The 21,331-nt window shown below is 40.9% G+C and overlaps 1 protein-coding gene across 1 annotated transcript; it reads left to right on the top strand.

Moving 5' to 3' along the window:
* The first annotated feature begins 6,898 nt into the window (after positions 1-6,898).
* LOC120554230 (zinc finger protein 501-like) lies at positions 6,899-19,653 on the top strand. The gene is made up of 3 exons (XM_039792989.1): positions 6,899-7,032; positions 7,178-7,249; positions 16,524-19,653. The coding sequence occupies exons 2-3, from the start codon at positions 7,210-7,212 to the stop codon at positions 17,855-17,857; spliced, it is 1,374 nt and encodes a 457-aa protein (XP_039648923.1). The 5' UTR covers positions 6,899-7,032; positions 7,178-7,209; the 3' UTR covers positions 17,858-19,653.
* The last annotated feature ends 1,678 nt before the right edge of the window (positions 19,654-21,331 follow it).

Genomic DNA, 21,331 nt, shown 5'->3' on the forward strand with positions numbered 1-21,331 from the left:
AACTGTTAACCTAAAAACAAAATGAAATCAGGGTTACTGAGAGGTCAGGTCATGGTATTCAGACCACCTGTAGCTCTGCAACACCATTGTTTCTCTCTGTCAACTGGTGTGTGGAGAAGAAAATCAGTGCATCTATAGGGTGACATTTTGCAATCTAACAGAGTAGTAATATCTAAGGTACCTGGCCACAGATAAATAGAGTTTTTCAGACTGTGGAACAGGACGTATTTAATGCAGAGAAATTTGCAACCGGACGGAGTTTGTCGCTGTGGTGTTGCAGCAACACAGAGTCACGCAGCTTTTGTGCTTGTCAACGGTCCGCATAAACTGTTTTTAGGGATCTGGCAGTCCCAGCGTCGGGGAAGACTGCAGAGCCAGTTTCATATTCACGAACGCTTCATTAGCTTCGGCAGCAAAAAGTCTTACAGTAACATCAGGAACGTGTACAGACATTTTAGGTGACAGGCTCAAGTAAAAATCCTAATTGTTAACACTAAACTGAAAAAGTTGCTAATCTGTTCATTGTACATTCAATTCAATTCAATTCAATTTTATTTATAGTATCAAATCATAACATAGGTTATCTCGAGACACTTTACAGATAGAGTAGGTCTAGACCACACTCTATAATTTACAAAGCCCCAACAATTACAATAAGTCCCTCAAGAGCAAGCAGTGCGACAGTGGCGAGGAAAAACTCCCTCTTGGGAAGAAACCTCTGACAGACCCAGGCTCTTGAACAGTGGCAATAGTAGTCACATTAATAATGGAACAGTGACTTCATTGGTAGTTGTAGTAGTTCATGTCATATCAAGGCGCTGCAGGGCGTTACAGGATGTAGCGTGGCCCAGCAGAGCATGGATGGATGTAGCGGAAAACAGCACTTTTTTTTTCGAGGAAGAAAAAAAGCAGATGCAGCCTTGAGAGATGTAGAAAAAACACAAGCTGGGCACTAAATCAAAACAACATTGGTTGTCAGTCAAGCATGAAGCTACAACACAGTCAGTATCAGTCCAAATCAGATGTGAGGTTTGTCAAACTGTCATTTTATGTCTCTAAAGAACCGTTTTGAGCATTCTTCATCAGGCCCTGTAGTAACATGAGCTGTGTAATGCAGGTTGTCAGGTTTCATGCAGTCAGAGGCAGGGCTGATTACAGACGCCGCCTCAGTGAGGTCATTTTAGCCACACTGTAATTAACAAATGTGGTTATGTCAGATGCATCATTACGAGAAATTCTCAATCCAAAAGGTGTTGAGGTTAAACCACTGTTAAAAGTGCACATTAAATCACAAAATAAGTGGACATAAATCAGACACCAAAAACAATTTCCCATGTACATGAGAAAGGAACAGAGAATTGTTCAAACTAGCTATTAGGCTAACTGACATAAAACCATGCCGATCTCTAGGTATGATGAAGGGCATGTGGTGATGTGGGGCTATTTTAATTCAAAGGCCAAGGGAACTTTATCAGGATGCATAGTATCCTGGATCCATGAAAGAACTGGCCTTTAAAAATAAAAATCTGCCTGCCTCTATGGGTATTTAACATAGGGGTGTACTGACTTTTGTTGCCAGCGGTTTAGACATTAATGGCTGTATGTTGAGTTATTTTGAGGGGACAGCACATGTACACTGTTATACAAGCTAAACAATACTTTACATTGTAGCAAAGTGTCATTTCTTCAGTGTTGTCCCATTAAACGATATAATGAAATATTTACTAAAATGTGAGGGGTGTACTCACTTTTGTGAGATGCTGTATATGCATCTTCAGAGTGACAGCACACATGCACTTGGCTTATTATGACGCTACAATTTTTACAGGCAATCTGATACACATGAAGACAATCAGGAAAAACGCAAGAAACATCTCGGAGCCATCTCACCTCCTCCTTCCTGTACGACTTTCCCCCTTACATCTTTTCCCATTACAGCAGTTCCTTTTTTTAATTAATACAATATTTTGTTTCAGTTTCTTCTTCCAGGTGTGACTGAAGTACCCCTGTTGCAGCTGCACTTTGTGCATGGACCAGTGTTGTGCAACCACACTACTGTGTTGTTCAAGTCAGAACATTACTCCCAACTCAAAATCCTATTGGATCCCCCTGTACTCACCTGTGTGCAGAGGGCAGGCAGCAGTGGCACAAACCAAGAATGTTGACAAGTCTGATAATAATGTAATTGAAAAAAAATAAATAATGTAATTGTAAAATCATGTTACATACAGTTATCTATTATGTATCTTGCTTAAATTAACAGGGTGCACAACCAGGCCCGGGGAGAGAAAATTACTGTGGTGTCCACAAAACCAAATGATGTTAAAGAAAGCTATGTAAACCTAATATATTATGTGTTGATGTCTATGTATATCTATTTGCAGGCCAGCTGACAGTCTTGCTTGGGCCCGGGACGAGAACACCCGTGCCCAGATCTCTCCTTTTCCCTTGCTTTTCCTCTCCTCTTCTTTGCTCTTCCTCTCCTGTTCCTCTCCTCTCCCTCTCCTGTTACTCTCCTCTCCTCTTCCTCTCCTGTTTCTCTCCTCTGCTCTTCCTCTCCTCTCCTCTGCTCTTCCTTTCCGCAGCGGGCAGCGGGCCCCTCCCGCATCACTCTCTCTGTCACCTGACTGCAGCTGGATCTCTCTCCTCTCTGTCTCATCCTCTCTGACGGAGCTACCAAACTCAACTGTTTCTGTCAAAGATAACGTGTTGTGTCAGGCTTTTATACAAGCTAATGGACATTAACATTAGAGCTTGCCTGTTAGATTACGTTACAAGGCTCGTAAACTTTGGCTGCGCTGTTTCTTACCTTGCTCTACGTTGACTTTACTAGTTCCAGCTTCACTGTCACCACCTTTTTTTAAATATGTGTTTAGAAAATCTCTAAGGCCTCTATTTTCTTCTTCTCTTCTCTTTCCTTTTCTGAGCACCGGAATTGTGCTGACCGGACATTTTGAGCGTACTGAACTTCAAATCAAGTGACAACATCAAATTTTGATCAGTGGCCAAACCATTTTTGTGTTTTCTTGACCACTATTTCAAGGACAATTAGGAATGAAACAAATAAAAAGCTTTTATGTAACTCAAATATTAAATATTTTTTTGCACAAATAGGCCTATTTTAAACATCTTTTAAAAATGATTCCATAATTTAATGAGGGCCCAGTTCTGGGCCCCCCCCCTACCCTGGGCCCGGGACAACAGACCCGTTTGTCCCCCCCCCCATCAGCGGGCGTGTCTATTTGTCTTAAATAGAAGCACACTATACAAAGACAACAGTGGAGAGTTGCTGGATCTGTCGGTCCTCAAGATGCCAGAAATCTACAAGGACTTCACCCGTTTCTGAACAAACTATTGTGTTCTCTGCTTTCATGAATATGTGCCTGTAATGTCTGCCCACATAAAAAAATCAATTAATAAATGTTGATAAGTATCACTGATATTTCTTAAATAATTGTAGTTTTCCAGAGCAATACGATACAGATTATTAAAGCCATGTTCATATTTGCAACACACTAATACCCTGATCAAGGCAAATAGTTTTTTCATATTCTGTAACCTTTATAAAAAAAACAGTACAATTAAATATACCAGAGCCGACACTTGGTAAATGGCTTTAATTTACTTGTCAAAACAATGAGTAATTCATAACAAACTGCACAATATTTGACACACAAAGTGTACGGGGCTCCTGTGAAGCAGTACACTTTGCCTGTAGGATTTACCAATGCAGGAACATTGATATTGGCAAACAGATGACCCAGGTACAGGTGAGTTTGTGAGCAGGGTTATGATATGAACTAAAATAAAGATAAGATAAGCCTAGTGTTCACAAGAGGGATGATTCCGGTATTGCAACATAATAATAATCAAATATAATCAATAGCATGGAGTCATGTCAACAGTGTACACCAGAAAAATACATTATATACTGTGATTAAGTAATGATACTTAGGGCCCTATCTTGCACCCACTCACAATTGACTTTGTACGCCGACGCATGTATCATTCCTATTTTGCTGATGCACAGTGGACTTTTCCCTCCACAGACGCACATCGGTAAATTAGGAAATGTATTTGCGCTCCCGGGGGCGGTTCAGCCAAAAGAGTAGGCGCGTTCAGGCGCAAACGTTCCCTGGTGCAATTTAGAAAAGGAGCAGGTGGTGCGTTTGGAGGCCCACGCTCCATGGCTGCAGCAATCCTCTCCAGACTTGAGGAGATGCGCCCGAGAGGCCGCAGCAACATCGCCACCCGGTCCAGACGGGTATTTATTACTTTGCCGCATCCCGGACAGCTCCCGCTGGCGTGCGCCAGGCAAATCCACCGTCATAATAGCAATCCGCCATGGAACATGCGTGCCTGCTCTTAAAGGGAATGTGAGATGACGCTCTGATTGGTTTATTGCACGTTACACCCAAACCACACCTAGCTACTTCAGACCAACCCATTTTAGATTTGTGAGAACCGCCCACAAAGCTACTTGCGTTTCACATTTGATACTTGCGTTTCAGATCGTTAAAATAGGGCCCTTAGTGTTGTCTGTACTGTGAACAAAACAGAAAAATAATATAGCGTATGATGCAGTAAGGAGAACAACCGAGTCCCATATGACCCCAAGAGACTTTAAGTGCAGCGGTTGATGATGTTCACTACAAACAAAACTTTCAGATGGTTGTAGTCTGTAGCCAGCCGTACAGTAGGTAGATCTGGATCAAATGGTTGTAGTCTGTATACCAGTCATACACCATTTTACAACTTATCGCGCTGATGTGACCGAGCCCGACCCGACTCCGACCATAATTTCTAAATATCTGTCCGAACCCGGCCCGTCGGGTACCGTCGGGACCCGTCGGCCTCGGGTCGGGTATCCATGCCTTACTGGCAACCCGACTTTCTGCACAGACCTGGCTCACCTGACCTGACATTTAAATGTCAAACAGAGGCTTTAGAGAACAGAGATGCCTCATTTAGTACTGCCGGAATCTGTGCTGTGCAGTCAATCCAAGTCAAAAAGTACAATTCATTAGAAGTATAAAGTATGATAATACCTTAAAAGTACAGTACATGAGCAAATGTCAGGGCCTTGTAGAGACCTTTGGACGGGCAGGTGCTCAAAGTATAAAAGGGGCACATGGAACAAGGCTTTAAATAGGGCTGTGCTCAAAATATCAATACATCAATATATTGTGACACATTTCTTTCTGATACGTGTATCGATACGGATGCTTCTGTATTTATATGGCAGCAAATGTTATGCAGTTTTGAAAAATAATCAGAATAGAAAAGACCATTTTAAGGTCAAAAGTTTAAAAAATATTTTCTTTGCACCTATTAATAACTTTGGAATTACAAACTGAAGTGTCTTAAGTTGTCCCAATCTGAAGGCTTTTTCTTCTCTGTTATATAGAATAGTAAAGAATAGCTGTTATAGTAAACTCTGTCTAGGACATCGTCATTATTCAAAATCAACGTGGCCCGTTTCGTACAGTACAGTCTAGTTTTATTTAATGCCTTATCAGCAGGGGTTAAATTGGGATTTGTTATGTGGGGGGAAAAAAATTTGAAAAATAAACCGCTAAATGGCACTTTCTGGAGAGTTTTGTGCAAAGAAATGGAGAAATTGAGTCTTATATGATATGTGCAAAACTGCAAGGTTAAGAGCCTATACTTTGCATTGTTGTAGTATCAACAGGTATTAGGGCATTTAGCATTTACATTACTGTTAATCAGTCATCACTTGATTACACAATGTATTACCTTGTTATGATATAAGAAGTGACCCATACAATGTGCCAAACATAATGTGCTACATGAAGAGTGAAGCATATGACAGTAGCAACAGCTGAGAAGATTTGGGTCTGTGGTGACCAGGTCCACCTCACACAAACTTCCTTCTCCCATTCTCTCTCTTTACTACAACACACACACACACGTGCGTGCACACACACACACACACACACACACACACACACACACACAGCGCCGAGTGGGGCTCTCCGTGGCCGGCTCGGAGCCCTGCTGCTGGAGGAGATGCGACAGCGAGGACCGGTTCAACGGCTTGGTCAGCGACATGAACTCGTAGCAGCCGCTGGAGCTTCCAAGCACCAGGCTTCCACCGCTGCAAAAGGGTTTTTAAGCTTTAGGAGAAGTCATTTTATCTACCGACGGAGACACTTTGGCGTTATGTAGTTGACCCGCGTTGAATTGTCTGCAGTTCTGGGCGGGTTGTTGCCGTGTTCTAATTGTTCTCATCTTATCTCCGCCGAGACAAAATTGTGACATATTTAGACTGCAAGCAGGCACATCTGGACAAACGAGCAGGCTTATGTGCCGGGGCTGAGCCCCGGAGAGCCCCGGCCCGATTTAACCCCTCCACACAGCAATATAAACAACAGCTCCATGCTCTCCTCACGTCGTTCTTGTAAAATAATAATAATAATAATAATAATAATCAGTAAACATTACAAACACTCCGCTTCGCTGAGAACAGCACTTACCAGCAGCCGCGGTATTGAAGATCCTCTCCTTCTGGTAGTAGTGCGAGATATTGAAAAACGTACGTGCGGCAAATCATCCCGATCTGGATGAGGTCGTCAGGTGAGAGGTCATCATGTGGTTCATTTTATTTACGAATAAATTATTATTCATTAATTTACTAATAGTTAGATTTGGGCAGGCCTTCACAAAGGGCCTTTAATTACATTTCTTTCTTTATTTTGCCTTGACAAAAGGGCAATTTGGGCATCAAGGGGCAAAGGGGCAGGTACTCAAGTTACAGTCAACCACTCATCTTATTTAAGGACAGTGGGTAAAATCGACTCTTAAAACAATTTTATTTTGAAGGGCAGTGTGTAGCGGAAGTTGTGTTTCCGGGTCCCGCAAGACGCTACGACCTCCGTCCCATTGTTTGCATTTTAGCTCGTGATGAGGATGGCGGAGTGAAAGGCGCCAGTGTTTGGTGTCCTTCCAGAGAGAAACATCCCAAACTGCTGCATGAGATTTTAAAACCTGAAACGGAGCTACAAAGAGCAGGTCTGTTTTCTTTCTCCGACCGGAAACGCGTTTACTGCTGTTGTTGCAGGGAGTCCGCGCGCTAAGCTAACGTTAGCCGCAGCTAGCTACTGCCAACGTGTGTTATTGGATATGTTGTGAGCTTAGTATTTTTCTCGAATTACAGGTCGGGGAGAAGTTGAGGAGAGACACTTCAACATGAACTCTGAGAGGAAACTGTCAGCTGACCAGTGGAGAGGTGGGAGACGTTTACAATGTTCTATATTCTTCTTATATTTGTTCTTACTTAACGTTAACGTTACCATGTTGGGGGAGATTAATTGTTGTATGAGCTGGCTGTGGTTTATAATTCCATATAAGGTTTATTATTATCTAGTTTGAAAGTCAGTCATAACTGAAAAAAAATATATTAATAAGTAAAAGCTGCTGTCAATGCCTGAATTGGAGACAGGAGGTGCTCCACTTTTCTCCACTTTTTGCCACAGCTGATAAATTAACCACACTTAGTCCATGGCGACGCTCTGCTATGCATAGCAACTGTCTGTTATTCTTATCAACGGTCTGTTATCAAGAGTGAGCAGAATGCCGTCGAACCAATGTCAGTGAACTGTATTACAGCCTCATACAGGCTCTGTCTCCCTCCTCTCTGTCTTTTTTTGTCAACACTGAAATGGCTATCATATCTAATGTGATTAAACATCCATGGAAAGGGGAGTACTGTGTCTAAGCATCCAGTGTGGGAAACATTGAGTGATGATCGAGCCAGAGACAGAGCTCAAAACATACAAGAACTATTTGTTTTGTTGAGGTCAATAGTTATATATTTAATCAGCAATGTACAAGTCTACTAGTGCTATCTATGTAGATTGTAAAACAGTAAAGCTTTATTCCACAGGAGGAGAAAAAGAAAAGAGAAAAAGTGGCTGTGTATTGTTGTTTGGCAAACAGTAGCTGTTGCAAAAACTCCTGAGGAGACGTGCGTTTCCACATAAAAGAGGCGATGTTTGCGCCATACGACCAATCGAAAAAATGGATAAGTGTACCAGAGACGCATATTTTACATAAGAAGAGCAAACGATACATGAAGAACACAGACACGGTTTTACAGGCAGAAAGCAATACAGCCGCTGCTTCCTAACCCAGGAAGGAAAGCTGGCAAAAATAGCTGACGCTGTAAATGCATAAATGACAAGACTTATCAATATTACTGCCCCATCAGTCAGGCAAAAGATCTAACCATAATTACACTTGTGCATTCCGTAAACTTCCATTGCTGTAGCCTATGTTCTTTAGGTTGCAACCCTGGCAGTTAATTGATCGTGGGAGCAAAAAAAGTTATGTGTATATAATGTGTGTGTGTGTGTGTACATACATACATACCATACATACATACATATGTAATTCAAACCGATGGCCGTATTGGCATCATACTGCCAAGAAGCTGACAAAGATACGTAATTCCCTCCGCTTAAAATCTATCATTCATGAAGAAAACCATGGCAATTTAACCCGGTAACGTGATACACAACCTTGGGTAGAACCTGAAGTTACCTCAGTAACCCCAAATCTTGCTTCGTAGTACAGGCCTCTGGGCAGTTCAGTGCTTGTCTTTGGTGTTTTAAAACTTTCTTGTAGCAGTGACAGAGGCAGTGATGTTTACTTTTACTGTACGGGACTCGTAACGGCCACCACCCGACTCATTCTACTGCGCTGATGACATCATCACCACCTTTTTTTATTTTGTATCTCTTTCAGGGCTCTAGACTTTGACCAAATTGTTTGATTTTGGGATAGTACTGTGGCGTGAAAAGCCCCTGGGGAGAACCAGAAAAAACTGCAGCGGCCTGCGGTGAAATGTTGAGACCGAGTCAATCTGACGTCACCCTGCGGTGGCCAGTCGTGTAACTGTCGCTCAGACTTGGCAGTGTGTTTTGATGCAGCGAGAGAGTCCTGATAGTAAACATTACTGCCTCTATCGCTGCCACAAGAAAGTATAAAAAAAAAACTTACACAACAAAACAGTCTGTCTCAATCTCTCATTTCTTTCTCGGTAAATTAAAGCTGCATTCAAGTGCAGTCAGGAATTACAGTGCAGTAGGCCTACTCCACTTACCATGGAAGTTTCATTACATTAGATATGATTGCTATTTCAGTGTTAAGACAGAGAGGAGGGAGGCAGAGCCTGTATGAGGCAGAGGCAATAATACAGTAGGCCTACATGACGATAAAAATACTTTACATTTCTGAATGTGCATTTGTTAAGCACCATTAAAATAAAGTTACGTGATGTGCGCATGCGCGATAGTCACATCGCAGTACGTTGCGATGTTGGCGCTAAAACTTTTTTGCCGCTTGATAGAAAAGTCAACTTTCACAGTTTTCCTTTTACATGATTGTTAGCAGCCGACCCTTCCCTTTTTAAGACAGGTGGCATGTGGGCAACGTGTGTATGTGACGTAACGTTAGTCCAACTGTGTTTCTTATGGGAAGTGTGTAGAAAAGTACCGTAAGTGGCAGCTGCCACTGACACAGTGATGCACATCTTTTCCATGGGTAGTGAAGCTACAGTAGTCCGTGTTTTATGTTCGCTGCAAAGACAAACTAAATCATCTGATTAATGCAACTTAATCACGACATCTCCCGGCCATTTTTCACCGCAGAAAGCTGCTACCAGCCAGGCTAAAGCTAATATAGTTAGCTTAAAGAAACAAGGCGTCCGTCCCAACTAACCTTACGGTTTGGAGCCACGGCGCTGGAAACGTAGTCAACCAGTGTATTGAACTACCTAATGTCCCTCTCCAAAATCACTTCAGAAGAGTAGTCACAGCCTTACTTGCTTTGGTGTTTTGTAAAGCATTAAAGTTCAACAAAGAATGGTTCACATTAGGGATGGGCATGATTACTTGACGATCGATAATTGATTATTAAGAATTTCGTCGATCACGTTAATTTGTTATCGATTACACTAATGCTGATTGCGTTACGTAGTGTGAGTCTTGAAGCAATTACATTAATTTCACAGTGTGGCAGCAATTAAACATTTGACCACCTGGGGGCAATATTTGACTCCATACTCAGTTACCTGGCTGCGAGTTTCCGTTTCGATTTCAAAAGTAATCATGAAGAGGACACAGCCAAGTGTGGCGTGGGACCATTTAGATTTTTTTTTTTTAAACAACTTAGTTCACTGCAAACGCTGAGATGCATTGTATAAGTACAACACGGCCACAACTCAAATGATGTAGCCTACCACTAAACAAAGTACACCCAACCATGGTTAATGTTGGTGGTGGCCGCGGTGCATCCTGCTCTGTCTCAACCTAGCATAAACTTGGCGTTAGCACGGAGGAGCTGCGATGCACAACGAGCAGAGAAACTTACCCAAGGGACCTGCAAGTTCATTGACATGGATATTGGAACCAGCATATCACATTCCGTCACGACGTACCATCACCAGACTGGTGGAAACTCACTACGACGAACGGAATAAGGTTCCCCGGGCTGGCCAAGTTAGCGCGGAGGTAGGCGACCTGTGCATCCCAGCAATGCGGGTGTTTTCGGCGGCTGGACTGACGGTCACCAGGTTGCGGTCGTGTCTGACCCCAGATGATGTCAACATGCTTATCTTTCTCAACAAAAATCAGTAGACTGGTGCAGAAGTTGTATGTGAGTTAGTCTACTGTTAATTCTTTATTAGGCTTTGTCCGTGCCTTGGATAGTTTTGAGTTACATTTTGACAAAACCTGTCAGATCTAAGTATTATGTTTTTGGTTAAGTTATTATTTTGGAACAAATGAGGGACTCTGTTTAATAATGCTAGCTCGCAACTGCAGGTTCTGCTGCTTCAGAGCACCACACCGCAGCGCCTATATCTATAATCTATATCTATAACCTCCAGTTTAACTGCCACAAGTTTTTTTTCTTGTAATTAGGAAAACACGCTGTATTTTTGTATTTTCATTGCATTTTTAATTTATAAAAAGTTAAATAAATATTTAATTTTAATATAAAAATAGTAATGATTAATCGATAGTCGATCGTTAATTCTCCCGACGATCGACAAAGAAAATTGAATCGAATGCCCATCCGTAGTTCACATTAGAAGAGTTACTTTTTCATTGTTATTAGGGCCCGAGCGCCAACAGTGGCGATGGCCCTATTGAAACTGAAGGAATTCTTCCTTCTTCTGGCAAATTAATCGAGCCTGGTGAAAATTTACATATTTTAAGGGAATAGGCGCACAAAAATGGCTCGCGTGGCGGCCATTTTGAGCATTTATCGATGAACAAACAAGTTGTTGTAACTTGAGTGTACATTGTCATATCTGCCGGAAAGTCAAAGGGCCCAGAATTGACTTTTGGTAATAGCGCCCCCCTGCTGGCAACAGGAATCAGCCTTATACGACAAACATCATCCGATTTACATGAAACTTATGTGTGGTCTACTTGTGATACTGAGCCACCCCCTATATACTGTCAAATATGGTAATAAGCTACTTTCCCCTATTTAACAATTTCATTTTTAAAATCCGATGACCCCAATGTGTTCCCCATCCCAAAAAACCCAGGGAGTATCCTAAAGTCTTCACAGGTACAAAGCTAGTTTACTTGTAGTTCTTCCGGGGTGGGTGGGTTTGGCTCCTGTTTTTCTGTTGTCTGCAGTGAATGGGCTTCATTCCATTTCAGATAGCTGCCTCCCGCCGGCCGGCCGAGCAAACAATAGGGCTACATGTGACAAATAAATGAAACTGTATTTTATTATTATACGTTAGACAAAAAAATAGATATTACGAATATTATGTATTTGTATCTTTCACAGAGCGGTAATTACTACGTCACTTCCGGAATATTTCAGATTTTTAAAAAACGTTATTACGGTGCATAACTTACTGGAACCAAGCTGAGCAATGTGTTGTTGCTGGTGACAAAATCACTGATTAAATATATGTACACTGAAGCGATATTGTCGTTAAAAACCCGCTGATTGCTGTCCGATTCTCTGATATGAATGCCCAGCTCGGCTCATATCGTAGTTTTCTGTTTTACAGAATACTGTAATATTTCAATGGTAATAAGACCAAAATAATATTATTAAAATAAAGAAATGAATACCATGATAACAGCTAAATAAATATTGATAGATATAGCGCTATAGTTTTAAAAATATCAATAAACAAAACAATCCAGCTTCCTGGCCGAAATAGACCGAAATAATAACAATAAAAGAGATACATGTAAACCATGATAAGATCTGGTGAATAAATGTTGATTAAAACAGCAGTTACTGGGCTAAATATACCAATGATAGCAAAGCTGTATACAGCTTCTCTGCTGCAGCCTGACTGGCAGAAAGAATTTGTGCTGTGATCACGAAAGATGCTTCCCATTGAAATACATTAGTTTAAAATTTGTGCCGAAACACATGAAAAGACCGAGATGAACGTGTCCGTGTACACAAATCAATAGATAAAATTTCGTGACCATATCACAAACTGCCATGAGACTGGGTTGGTTGACCAAGTAAATGTTAATGCAATATACTGGGGGGCGCTGTGTAACTGGCACATTGAATTGCCAATTGAAAAAGAGACCAAAATAACATGGCAAAATGAAATGCAAGATTTCATTCTAATGTTTAGTCAAAATAGTTTTAACTGAATTGAGGATTGCATTGAAAATTTGCAAAATACATTGCCATTAAATGAAGAGATCAAAAAACTATGGCAATATGAAATGCAAGTGAATGCGCTTTCATTCAACATTTAATGCAAAATAATTTAAAAGGATTGCAGATTCTAGATATTTTAGTTCTGATACTAAGTCAGTAAACCATTCACCGACCATTCTTTCAATCGTCGATTAACGATCGCCAATCAGCACACAAAGGAAAATGGAACCACGGGTTGCTCTTATGTATGGCAGGAAACAATCACCACAAACTCCTGGGCGTTCAGTGCTTGTTTGTTTTTTACCTTCATAGTGTTAATCCTTGTGTTGTCCTTCGGGTCCCAGTGACCCGAAGGACAACACAAGGATTATGTACTTCCGTTTACTTTGTTGAGAATTGCTCTCTAAACCCTGTTTCTTGTAAAGTAAGTAAAGTTTATTTCTAGAACACATTTAAACACAGTTTAAGCTGACCAAAATGCTGTACAAACAAGAACTAAGGTGATGTATTAACCCTTGTTTAGAGAGCAATTCTCAACAAAGTAAACGGAAGTACATAATCCTTGTGTTGTCCTTCGGGTCACTGGGACCCGAAGGGCAACACAAGGGTTAAAATCTTTTTGTGGCAGCGGTAAAGGCCAAAATGTTTCATGGTAAGTTAAAAGCAGACTGACCAGAATGATTAGCAGTAACCTAATTGTCCACCATAGGGTGACTTTGGGTTGCTTTTCTCCAAAAGATGAATTTTCACAACTTTTTGTCGCAGGCATTCACAATGAATGGAAAGACCTGTGTTTTTGCCAGATTGTCTGACAAGTAACGCAGTATTTGTAAATAAATGTGTATCCAGCATTGGCAATATGCTGCTAATCGCAGCTCCTCCAAATTTTAGACATACCAGCTAGCAGGGCCGTTTCTAGCCATAAAAAGGTCCAACTTCTTATTAATTCAATTCAATTTTATTTATAATATAAAATCATAAAAAGAGTTATCTCAGGACACTTTGCAGATGGAGTAGGTCTAGACCACACTTTATAATTTACAAAGACTCAAAAATTCCAGTAATTCCCCCAAGAGCAAGCATTTAGTGCTTCTTAAGGACAACCATGTTGTTGTAGTGCTGGGTGGTATACCGGTTTGTACCACATATCAATATTAATTTCCCGTATGATATGAATTTTTCATATACCGTAATTGCATTGCATTGCCACAGAGAGCTCTCCAAGTGACTTGAGAATGGGAGCCCTGTTAACTGCTTACCCTTCTCCCTCATGGTAGTAACTTTATAACAATTAATAACCCACATCTAACTCTCTAACAGGATAAAACACCATAGCATGCAACAATTTGTGACGTAAGCTATTTCTGACACTAATAATTTTACATTTACAAATTTACACCGCCGAACGGCATGCAGGGTAACATTATAGCTGCTATCTAGCTAGCCAGGTAGCATAACAGTCTGTTGAGCTCGGAGAGGCTCCGGTCGCTACTGCAGAGAACAGAAGAAGAAAGTTAGAGGATGAAGAAAGACCGGAAATACACCAGAACAACATATACTCAAGAGTTGTTCCGAAGTTTTTTCTTTAAAAAAATCGGACATAATTTAGCCACTGTTGTTGCCTGTCGCTTTAACATTACTTTGTTGCGCTAATGTTACTCAGCCGTGCTAACGTTAAAGACATGTCACTTCAAGCATGCAGCTGAGGAACATAATGAACGCAATAACAATCCACCTACGGTCCCGCTACAGACAGTTGAGAAAGACGGGTTCAGAGTAGGGCTGCAGCTATCGATTCTTTTTGTAATCGATTAATCTAGCACTTTATCGATCGATTAATCGGATAATTTTGTTTTTGCATTTTTAAACAACCCAAACAGGCAATATTTTCGGAAAAAGCAACATTTGTATTTCCTACGTTGCTTACAATATCATCTCTCAAAAAACTAAACATTAAGTGCATTTAAGTGCCATATTACATTGTTTTTAAAGATTTTTTTTTTCCAAATATCAACCTCAAACTAAAGCATACATTAAACCTACACAAACATTACATTAAGTTGTGCAACTTAACTTTCAGAACTACAAGTTTCAACCTGAGAATCATCTGTATATACAGTAGGCCTATATGTAAATATTAGTTATACTCAACCTATTTTCATTTATATATTTGATTATAATGTCACACAGCTCTGTTACACTTATGCTATTAGATCATTGATCAGCTGTTTCTCCAGAGAGAGAGAGATGCGCAACAATCAGCTGTTTTTCCGAAGGGATAGTCAACGCGTCGGCTCATCAGATCGTGGTCACCACTACGTATTTTCTTGTCTTTGTTTTTGGTAGTTGTTGTGTTTGGTGTAGTTTCATCGTCCATATGACTCTGTGATTTACTTTAGTCAGTCCTCTTCGTGGAATGGATGATTAAGTTAGACGTCGTGCTATTATCGTGGTAAGCTAGTTTGATTTTGCAGTAGACATACTGTACAGAGTTTTAATTACGTTTGAACTGATTCCAAACTTTGGACACTTTCTGTCGTTTTCTCCAGCCTGTCTCTTCTCTTAGCCCCCCAGACTGAGTCTGTGTGACAGTAATAATGCTCCGTGCAGAAACGCCGTCCGTCAGCGATAAAACGTTGGTAACATTGATTTAACGAAGCTTCGAGGCAGTCATTTTGCATCGAGGATTTTTTGTAATCGAATTATTCGAGTTATTCGAGGAATCGTTTCAGCCCTAGTTCAGAGCAATGAATAAAACACTGGATTTAAGATGTCTTGCCTCGCTGAAATACATCCGCCAACCTACTAACATTATTCAAACAACGAAGGAGGCTGACAGCGGGAGCTATGTTCACTCGCCCACTTTTCTACAACCTAACTTACCTGTGGTCAAGGTAGTGTTTATACAACTATCTTACAACTATTTTGTTTTGAAAGGGAAAAAATGTTAAAGTTGTTTGTATGTGTATTCATTCAATTTAAGTTTATTTTACTACTTTGTATTTTAGACAATAAAAAAATTGTTAGGATTCTATAACTGTTTCATGCATTCTCCTTCATATAACGTTATATAATGTTGTGGAGCCAGGCAAACCCTTTAGTAATGAAAACTTTTACTAAACATGATAACATTGAAATGATTCATTTTATATTCTGACAGTACTGAAAACTGACAGTAAAATAAGCCATTATAAACCTATATAAAGACCCAGTCGAGCAAAAGAAAGAAAATACAGTGATATACCGTGAATATCTTAAATACCGTGATACAAATCTTTGGTCATACCACCCAGCACTGAATTTAAACAAAAAGGTTGATCATATAATCATTTCAAAACAATCAAAATTGTTAGTTATTTCTCTTTCAAAAGGCAGCTATATATAAATTAAAATCTACAGTTTTCATGTGATTTCATACATTAGCAGTGAAATAAATGCATAATAATCACGAAACAGTGATTATTTTTGAGACTATAATCGTACCAACAAAGTCTATAATTGTTGCATCCCTAGAAACAACAGAACTGGACAATCCTTATGCTTCTTTTGAGCTACCAGTGTGACGTCATTTTGCATTCCCCTGTGAGTTATGTAAACAAACATTTGTTAAAGCTTGTTGGCTCCGACTGGACTTCATGGTGCACTCAGCTGACCCTCTGTAAACTCATATTGCATGGATGTCCCCCTTATTATTGGTAGTATCAGTGCTGGAAAAAAGAATCTTTACATCGAGATTTAATTGAAAATCCTGACACACCTATTTATAAAGAGTGAATAACGCTACTTATCAAAGTATTAAGATTCACATTAATACCTGTTAGTTTTTGTTTCACTTTTACTTTCAGATGTCCAGAAAGTGATTGTTGGTGAAGAACATCAGCAGAAGTGGAGCACCAGTCTGGACCAGGAGGACACAAAGCACCCACACATTAAAGGGGAACAGGAGGAACTTCGGATCAGTCAGGATGAAGAGAAGCTTCAAGGGCCCGAGGAGGCTGATATCCCCAAGTTCACATTCACTCTGGTCCCTGTGAAGAGTGAAAATGATGAAGAGAAACCTATGTTCTCACAGCTTCATCAAAGACAAACTGAAGAGATCAAAACGGAAGCTGATGGAGAGGACTGTGGAGGACCAGAACCAGCCATGAAATCAGATCCAGATACACATATACAACCAGACACTGATGTCAAGACTGGAGACGCTTCTGAACCTGGGACTGATGACAGTGATGATTGGAAGAAGACCAGAGAACCTCAGTCAGGTTTAAACTCTCTGAATAATGATACATTCCCTGTTAGTGATTCGAGATGTACTACTGGTGAGAAAGCATTTAGCTGCTCTAAGTGTGGGAAAAGATTTGGCACCAATGGAGATGTGACGAGGCATATGAGATCTCATACAGGAGAAAAAACATTTAGCTGCTCAGTCTGTAAGAAAGCTTTTACAGTGAGTGGAAATTTACAGAAACATATGAGAATCCACACAGGAGAGAAACCATTTAGCTGTGCTGAGTGTGGGAAAGGATTTGGCACCAATGGAGATGTGAAGAGGCACATGAGAATCCACACAGGAGAGAAACCATTTAGCTGCTCAGTCTGTAAGAAAGCTTTTACAGTGAGTGGAAGTTTACAGAAACACATGAGAATTCACACAGGAGAGAAACCATTTAGCTGCTCAGTCTGTAAGAAAGCTTTTACAGAGAGTGGAAGTTTACAGACGCACATGATAATCCACACAGGAGAGAAAGCATTTAGCTGCGCTGAGTGTGGGAAAGAATTTGGCACAAATGGAGATGTGACGAGGCACATGAGATCTCATACAGGAGAGAAACCATTTAGCTGCTCAGTCTGTAAGAAAGCTTTTACAGAGAGTGGAAATTTACAGACACACATGAGAATCCACACAGGAGAGAAACCATTTAGCTGCTCTGAGTGTGGGAAAAGATTTGGCACCAATGGAGATGTGAAGAGGCACATGAGATCTCATACAGGAGAGAAACCATTTAGCTGCTCAGTTTGCCAGAAGGCTTTTACAGTGGGTGGAAATTTACAGACACACATGAGAATCCACACAGGAGAGAAACCATTTAGCTGCTCTGAGTGTGGGAAAAGATTTGGCACCAATGGAGATGTGAAGAGGCACATGAGATCGCATACAAGAAAGAAACCATTTAGCTGATCAGTCTGTTAGAAAGAGTTTGGACGGAGTGGTCATTTACCTTTGCAAAGGAGAATCCACAAAGGAAAGTAACTGTTTAGCTGCTCAATCTGTAAGAAAGATTTTAGACAGAGTGAAAAATTACAGGCACGCATGAGAAACCACACAGGAGAGGAGAGAAACCATTTAACTGCTCAGTTTGTAAGAAAGCTTTTAGAGAGAATGGAAATTTAAACTTAGTGTAGTTTTAGTTGACTAAATATCATAAGAGTTTTAGTCTTAGTCTAGTCTTAAAATAGCCTGGGTAAACCCTGACCAACTTCTGGCAAATTTGAGATTTGCTCTGCAAGTCTGTCTGGCGAAGAGCCCATTCAAACCCATTTCCAATGTCCCCAAAATTGAGGCACCGATCACAACCGCTGAGGCGGGCTTTCCACCAATCACAACCGTTGAGGCGGGCTTTCCACCAATCGCAACCGTTGAGCCGGGCTTTACGTGACGACGATAGCGCAGGGACGGCGAGCAGCTTTATGTTTACTTTCAACATGACGACTACCGAATCCGTGCTTCACCATGACCGACCACCGGCAGGTCAGCCTGACATATGCCGATTTCATGCCGGTCAATGCTACAATTAACTGACAACATAAGTTACAGTTCTCAAGGACGCACGCAACAGCACAGTCTCTTTTTCCTTTCTCTCAACTTTTCCGCCGTGTGTGGCGCGTACCCGCTCGCAGTGTGAAGCACATTGGAGTCTCATATTACACACACTCACACTGTCTGTTACATGCCCGGACGCGAGCCGGCTGCAGTGGCTGTAACCAAGACAAAATGTTTCGACACTTTCATTGTAACTAGTGTAGTTGTAACGTTACCCTTGGGACATAAAAAACCTCCACCAAAGAATCACAACTCAACTAATAGCTAGTAAGCGTGGAGAGTGAACCCCTGCAAGGTCCTCTGCCAGTGCCTCTGCGTTAGATCCACAACTCCTGCTCCATTGTCCAATATACACATTCTAAACACTTTTCTCTGGGCCAGTAGGCTATTCCGTTGTACAGTCTGGAACACTGCATTTACAACCGTGGTTCATTTGCAATATCCTTGAAAAACTTCCAAACTTTGTTCTTTCTAAAGTCCTACACAGCACAGCTCGTCTGTGAAATCCTGACAGAGCTCCAGCTAAGCGGGTCTGTGAAGGGGGATCCTAAAGTGGTTGTGTCCCTCAGGCTGTGGCAGGCAGATACATATTTAGCTGCCAGTGGAGCTGCTGTCACCTCTCCTAGGATAACTACCAGCTTCTTTTTTTGGCTATTTTTCTAAGGTGTAAATCTCTTAGTGAAGAGAGTTTTTCCCAGTGGAGGAGGAAGTGCACCTCTGTCTGACCCAGTTGGTGGTGAATATTTGGTTAGCATGTTAATTTACGGTGTGTGCCCCTAAATTTTCTGGTTGCGCCCCTAAAATTTTCAGTTGGGGGACCACTGTGCTCCTAGTGAAAAAAGTTAGTCTGGAGCCCTGCTTTGTCCAGTCATATACAACACCACAACATCTACTATAATAGTACACATTTGATTCAGTTTGAGGACATTAAATATTTATACTCCTATTAATTCAGCGAGACAATCTTCTAATCAGGCACTACCTTCAGAGGTAGTTTCCTTTAGCTTCTATTTTATTCCAAGTTTAGCTAGCGGAAACACTGTGGTTTATCTGATAAAATAACCTTAGCGTGTATGCTTAAGGCCGTTTTACAGTTGTGCGGAGCCTACATAAGTGGCCTGATGTTTATACTTGTGCGCTGGTGTGTGCGTCGAGCTGCGTGTGTGTGTGTGTGGGGGGGAGTGTGTGGTAGAGGGAGAAGTGAGAGAGTGCCGGCGATTAGCTTCGGTGCGAGTAGCAACTCTAGAGTCATAGTGAGAGAAACAAAGTGTCTCCCCTGTGTTTTCTGACCACGGTGGAAAATCTGGAGCAGTAGAAGTTAACTCTCTCCTTGATTTCACATTGTTTATGGAGAAGGAGAACCAGGAAATGAGTCGGGGGAAATGCAACGCTACCAAGCCACGGCCGAGCGACGTGCGTCACCGCGACGTGTAGTTACATTTTTCAAGAGGTGCACGTCAGGCTACGGCGTAGGGTCCGGCGTAGAAGCAGACGCAGACCCCTGTGCTGTCAATTTGACGCACAACTATAAAAAGGCCTTTACTTTTGCATCTATTTCTGGATGAGTCGTCTGTAAATGTCGCTTCAAGATTTTTGCCTCACGGCGGTCTTGATGTCCTATGTGAAGTGTGACCAGATGTCAATTCTTCGTTTTCGTCCTAGACCTAGCTCTGACATTTCTGTTGTTCATGAGACATGTCATTGCCCTCGGACTGGGTGCACTGCAAAACGTTAGCGTGTTGCTAACGAGCAAAGTCAACGGAAATCAGCCAAAGCTGTGTAACTAAGACTGTGTGCAACTAAACACAACTAAATATAATGTAAACAACCTCACTGTTGTGAAAACGTCCTCGAAACTGTGCGAAGTTCTGCAAACTCATATTTGTTTTTTCTTTCCAACTTGTCCCACTAAAAGATTAGTTCTGATTGGATCTCTTCTCCATTCATGCCTCTCTAACATTTTCGTCTCATTTTTATTCGTTGACTAAAGTGTCCGTCATCATATCTGACTTTTTATTTAGTTTTCGTCCGTGAAAAAGGTTCGTTGACGAATATTTTTCGTCATAGTCTTCGTCAACAAAATTAACACTGGTGTTACAAGCTTCTCCCTGTCGCCTTTACTCAGGTGATCCTGATTTGATTGTTAGTGGTTGGCTCCTCCCCCTGTACTTAAGGAAGGCTGCAGGACTCTTTCAGACTGAAGCAGCTGCGCACCAGTGTGGTTATATTTTTGGGGAATGGTGGTCTGAGGGGTATGGCACAAAACCAATATGATATTGTACTATACATACAGATGTATACATAGTAATTGATAATGAAATAATTGAAAGAGTCTTTGAAATGGTACACTCAAGATCTCATCTGAACAGTCAAAAACTTGACCAAGTTTAAAACTTTTACAGCCAACTTATTAAAATGTTTGATTTTAATCAAGCATGAGTCCATTAAGACTAAATGTATTTGAACTTTTCTTTTTTCTTTTAAAATGTTTTACTACACTTCCTTACATTGTACAGGGTTTAAAGCCCCTAATAGTCTTTAGATATATTATATATATATTTTTTTTAATCCTGATGTTTTTATGACTGCTCTGTCATGTTGTGTTATTTTACTGTTTTGTAAAGTGCTTTGTAGCGTGTATTTAGAAAAATGCTCTATGAATAAAAAATTACAATCATTGTTATTTCAAGCTCTGCATGTATGATATTGTTGACGTTACATATCGCTGTCAGCAGGGTTCAAACCTGCGTGGGGAGAACAAAACTGTTAAAATTCTCGGAAATGTTCTCGACGCCCATTTTACCGAGGATGCATTGGTTGGTAACTTTTATG

The sequence above is a fragment of the Perca fluviatilis genome, chromosome 24 (assembly GCF_010015445.1).
Source record: "Perca fluviatilis chromosome 24, GENO_Pfluv_1.0, whole genome shotgun sequence".
Classification (NCBI taxonomy): Eukaryota; Metazoa; Chordata; class Actinopteri; order Perciformes; family Percidae; genus Perca; species Perca fluviatilis.

Coding starts and splice junctions, on each gene's coding strand:
- LOC120554230 (XM_039792989.1), top strand. CDS start 7,210: ATGAACTCTGAGAGGAAACTGTCAGCTGACCAGTGGAGAG. Junction 7,250..16,523: donor GTCAGCTGACCAGTGGAGAG/GTGGGAGACGTT, acceptor TTTTACTTTCAG/ATGTCCAGAAAGTGATTGTT.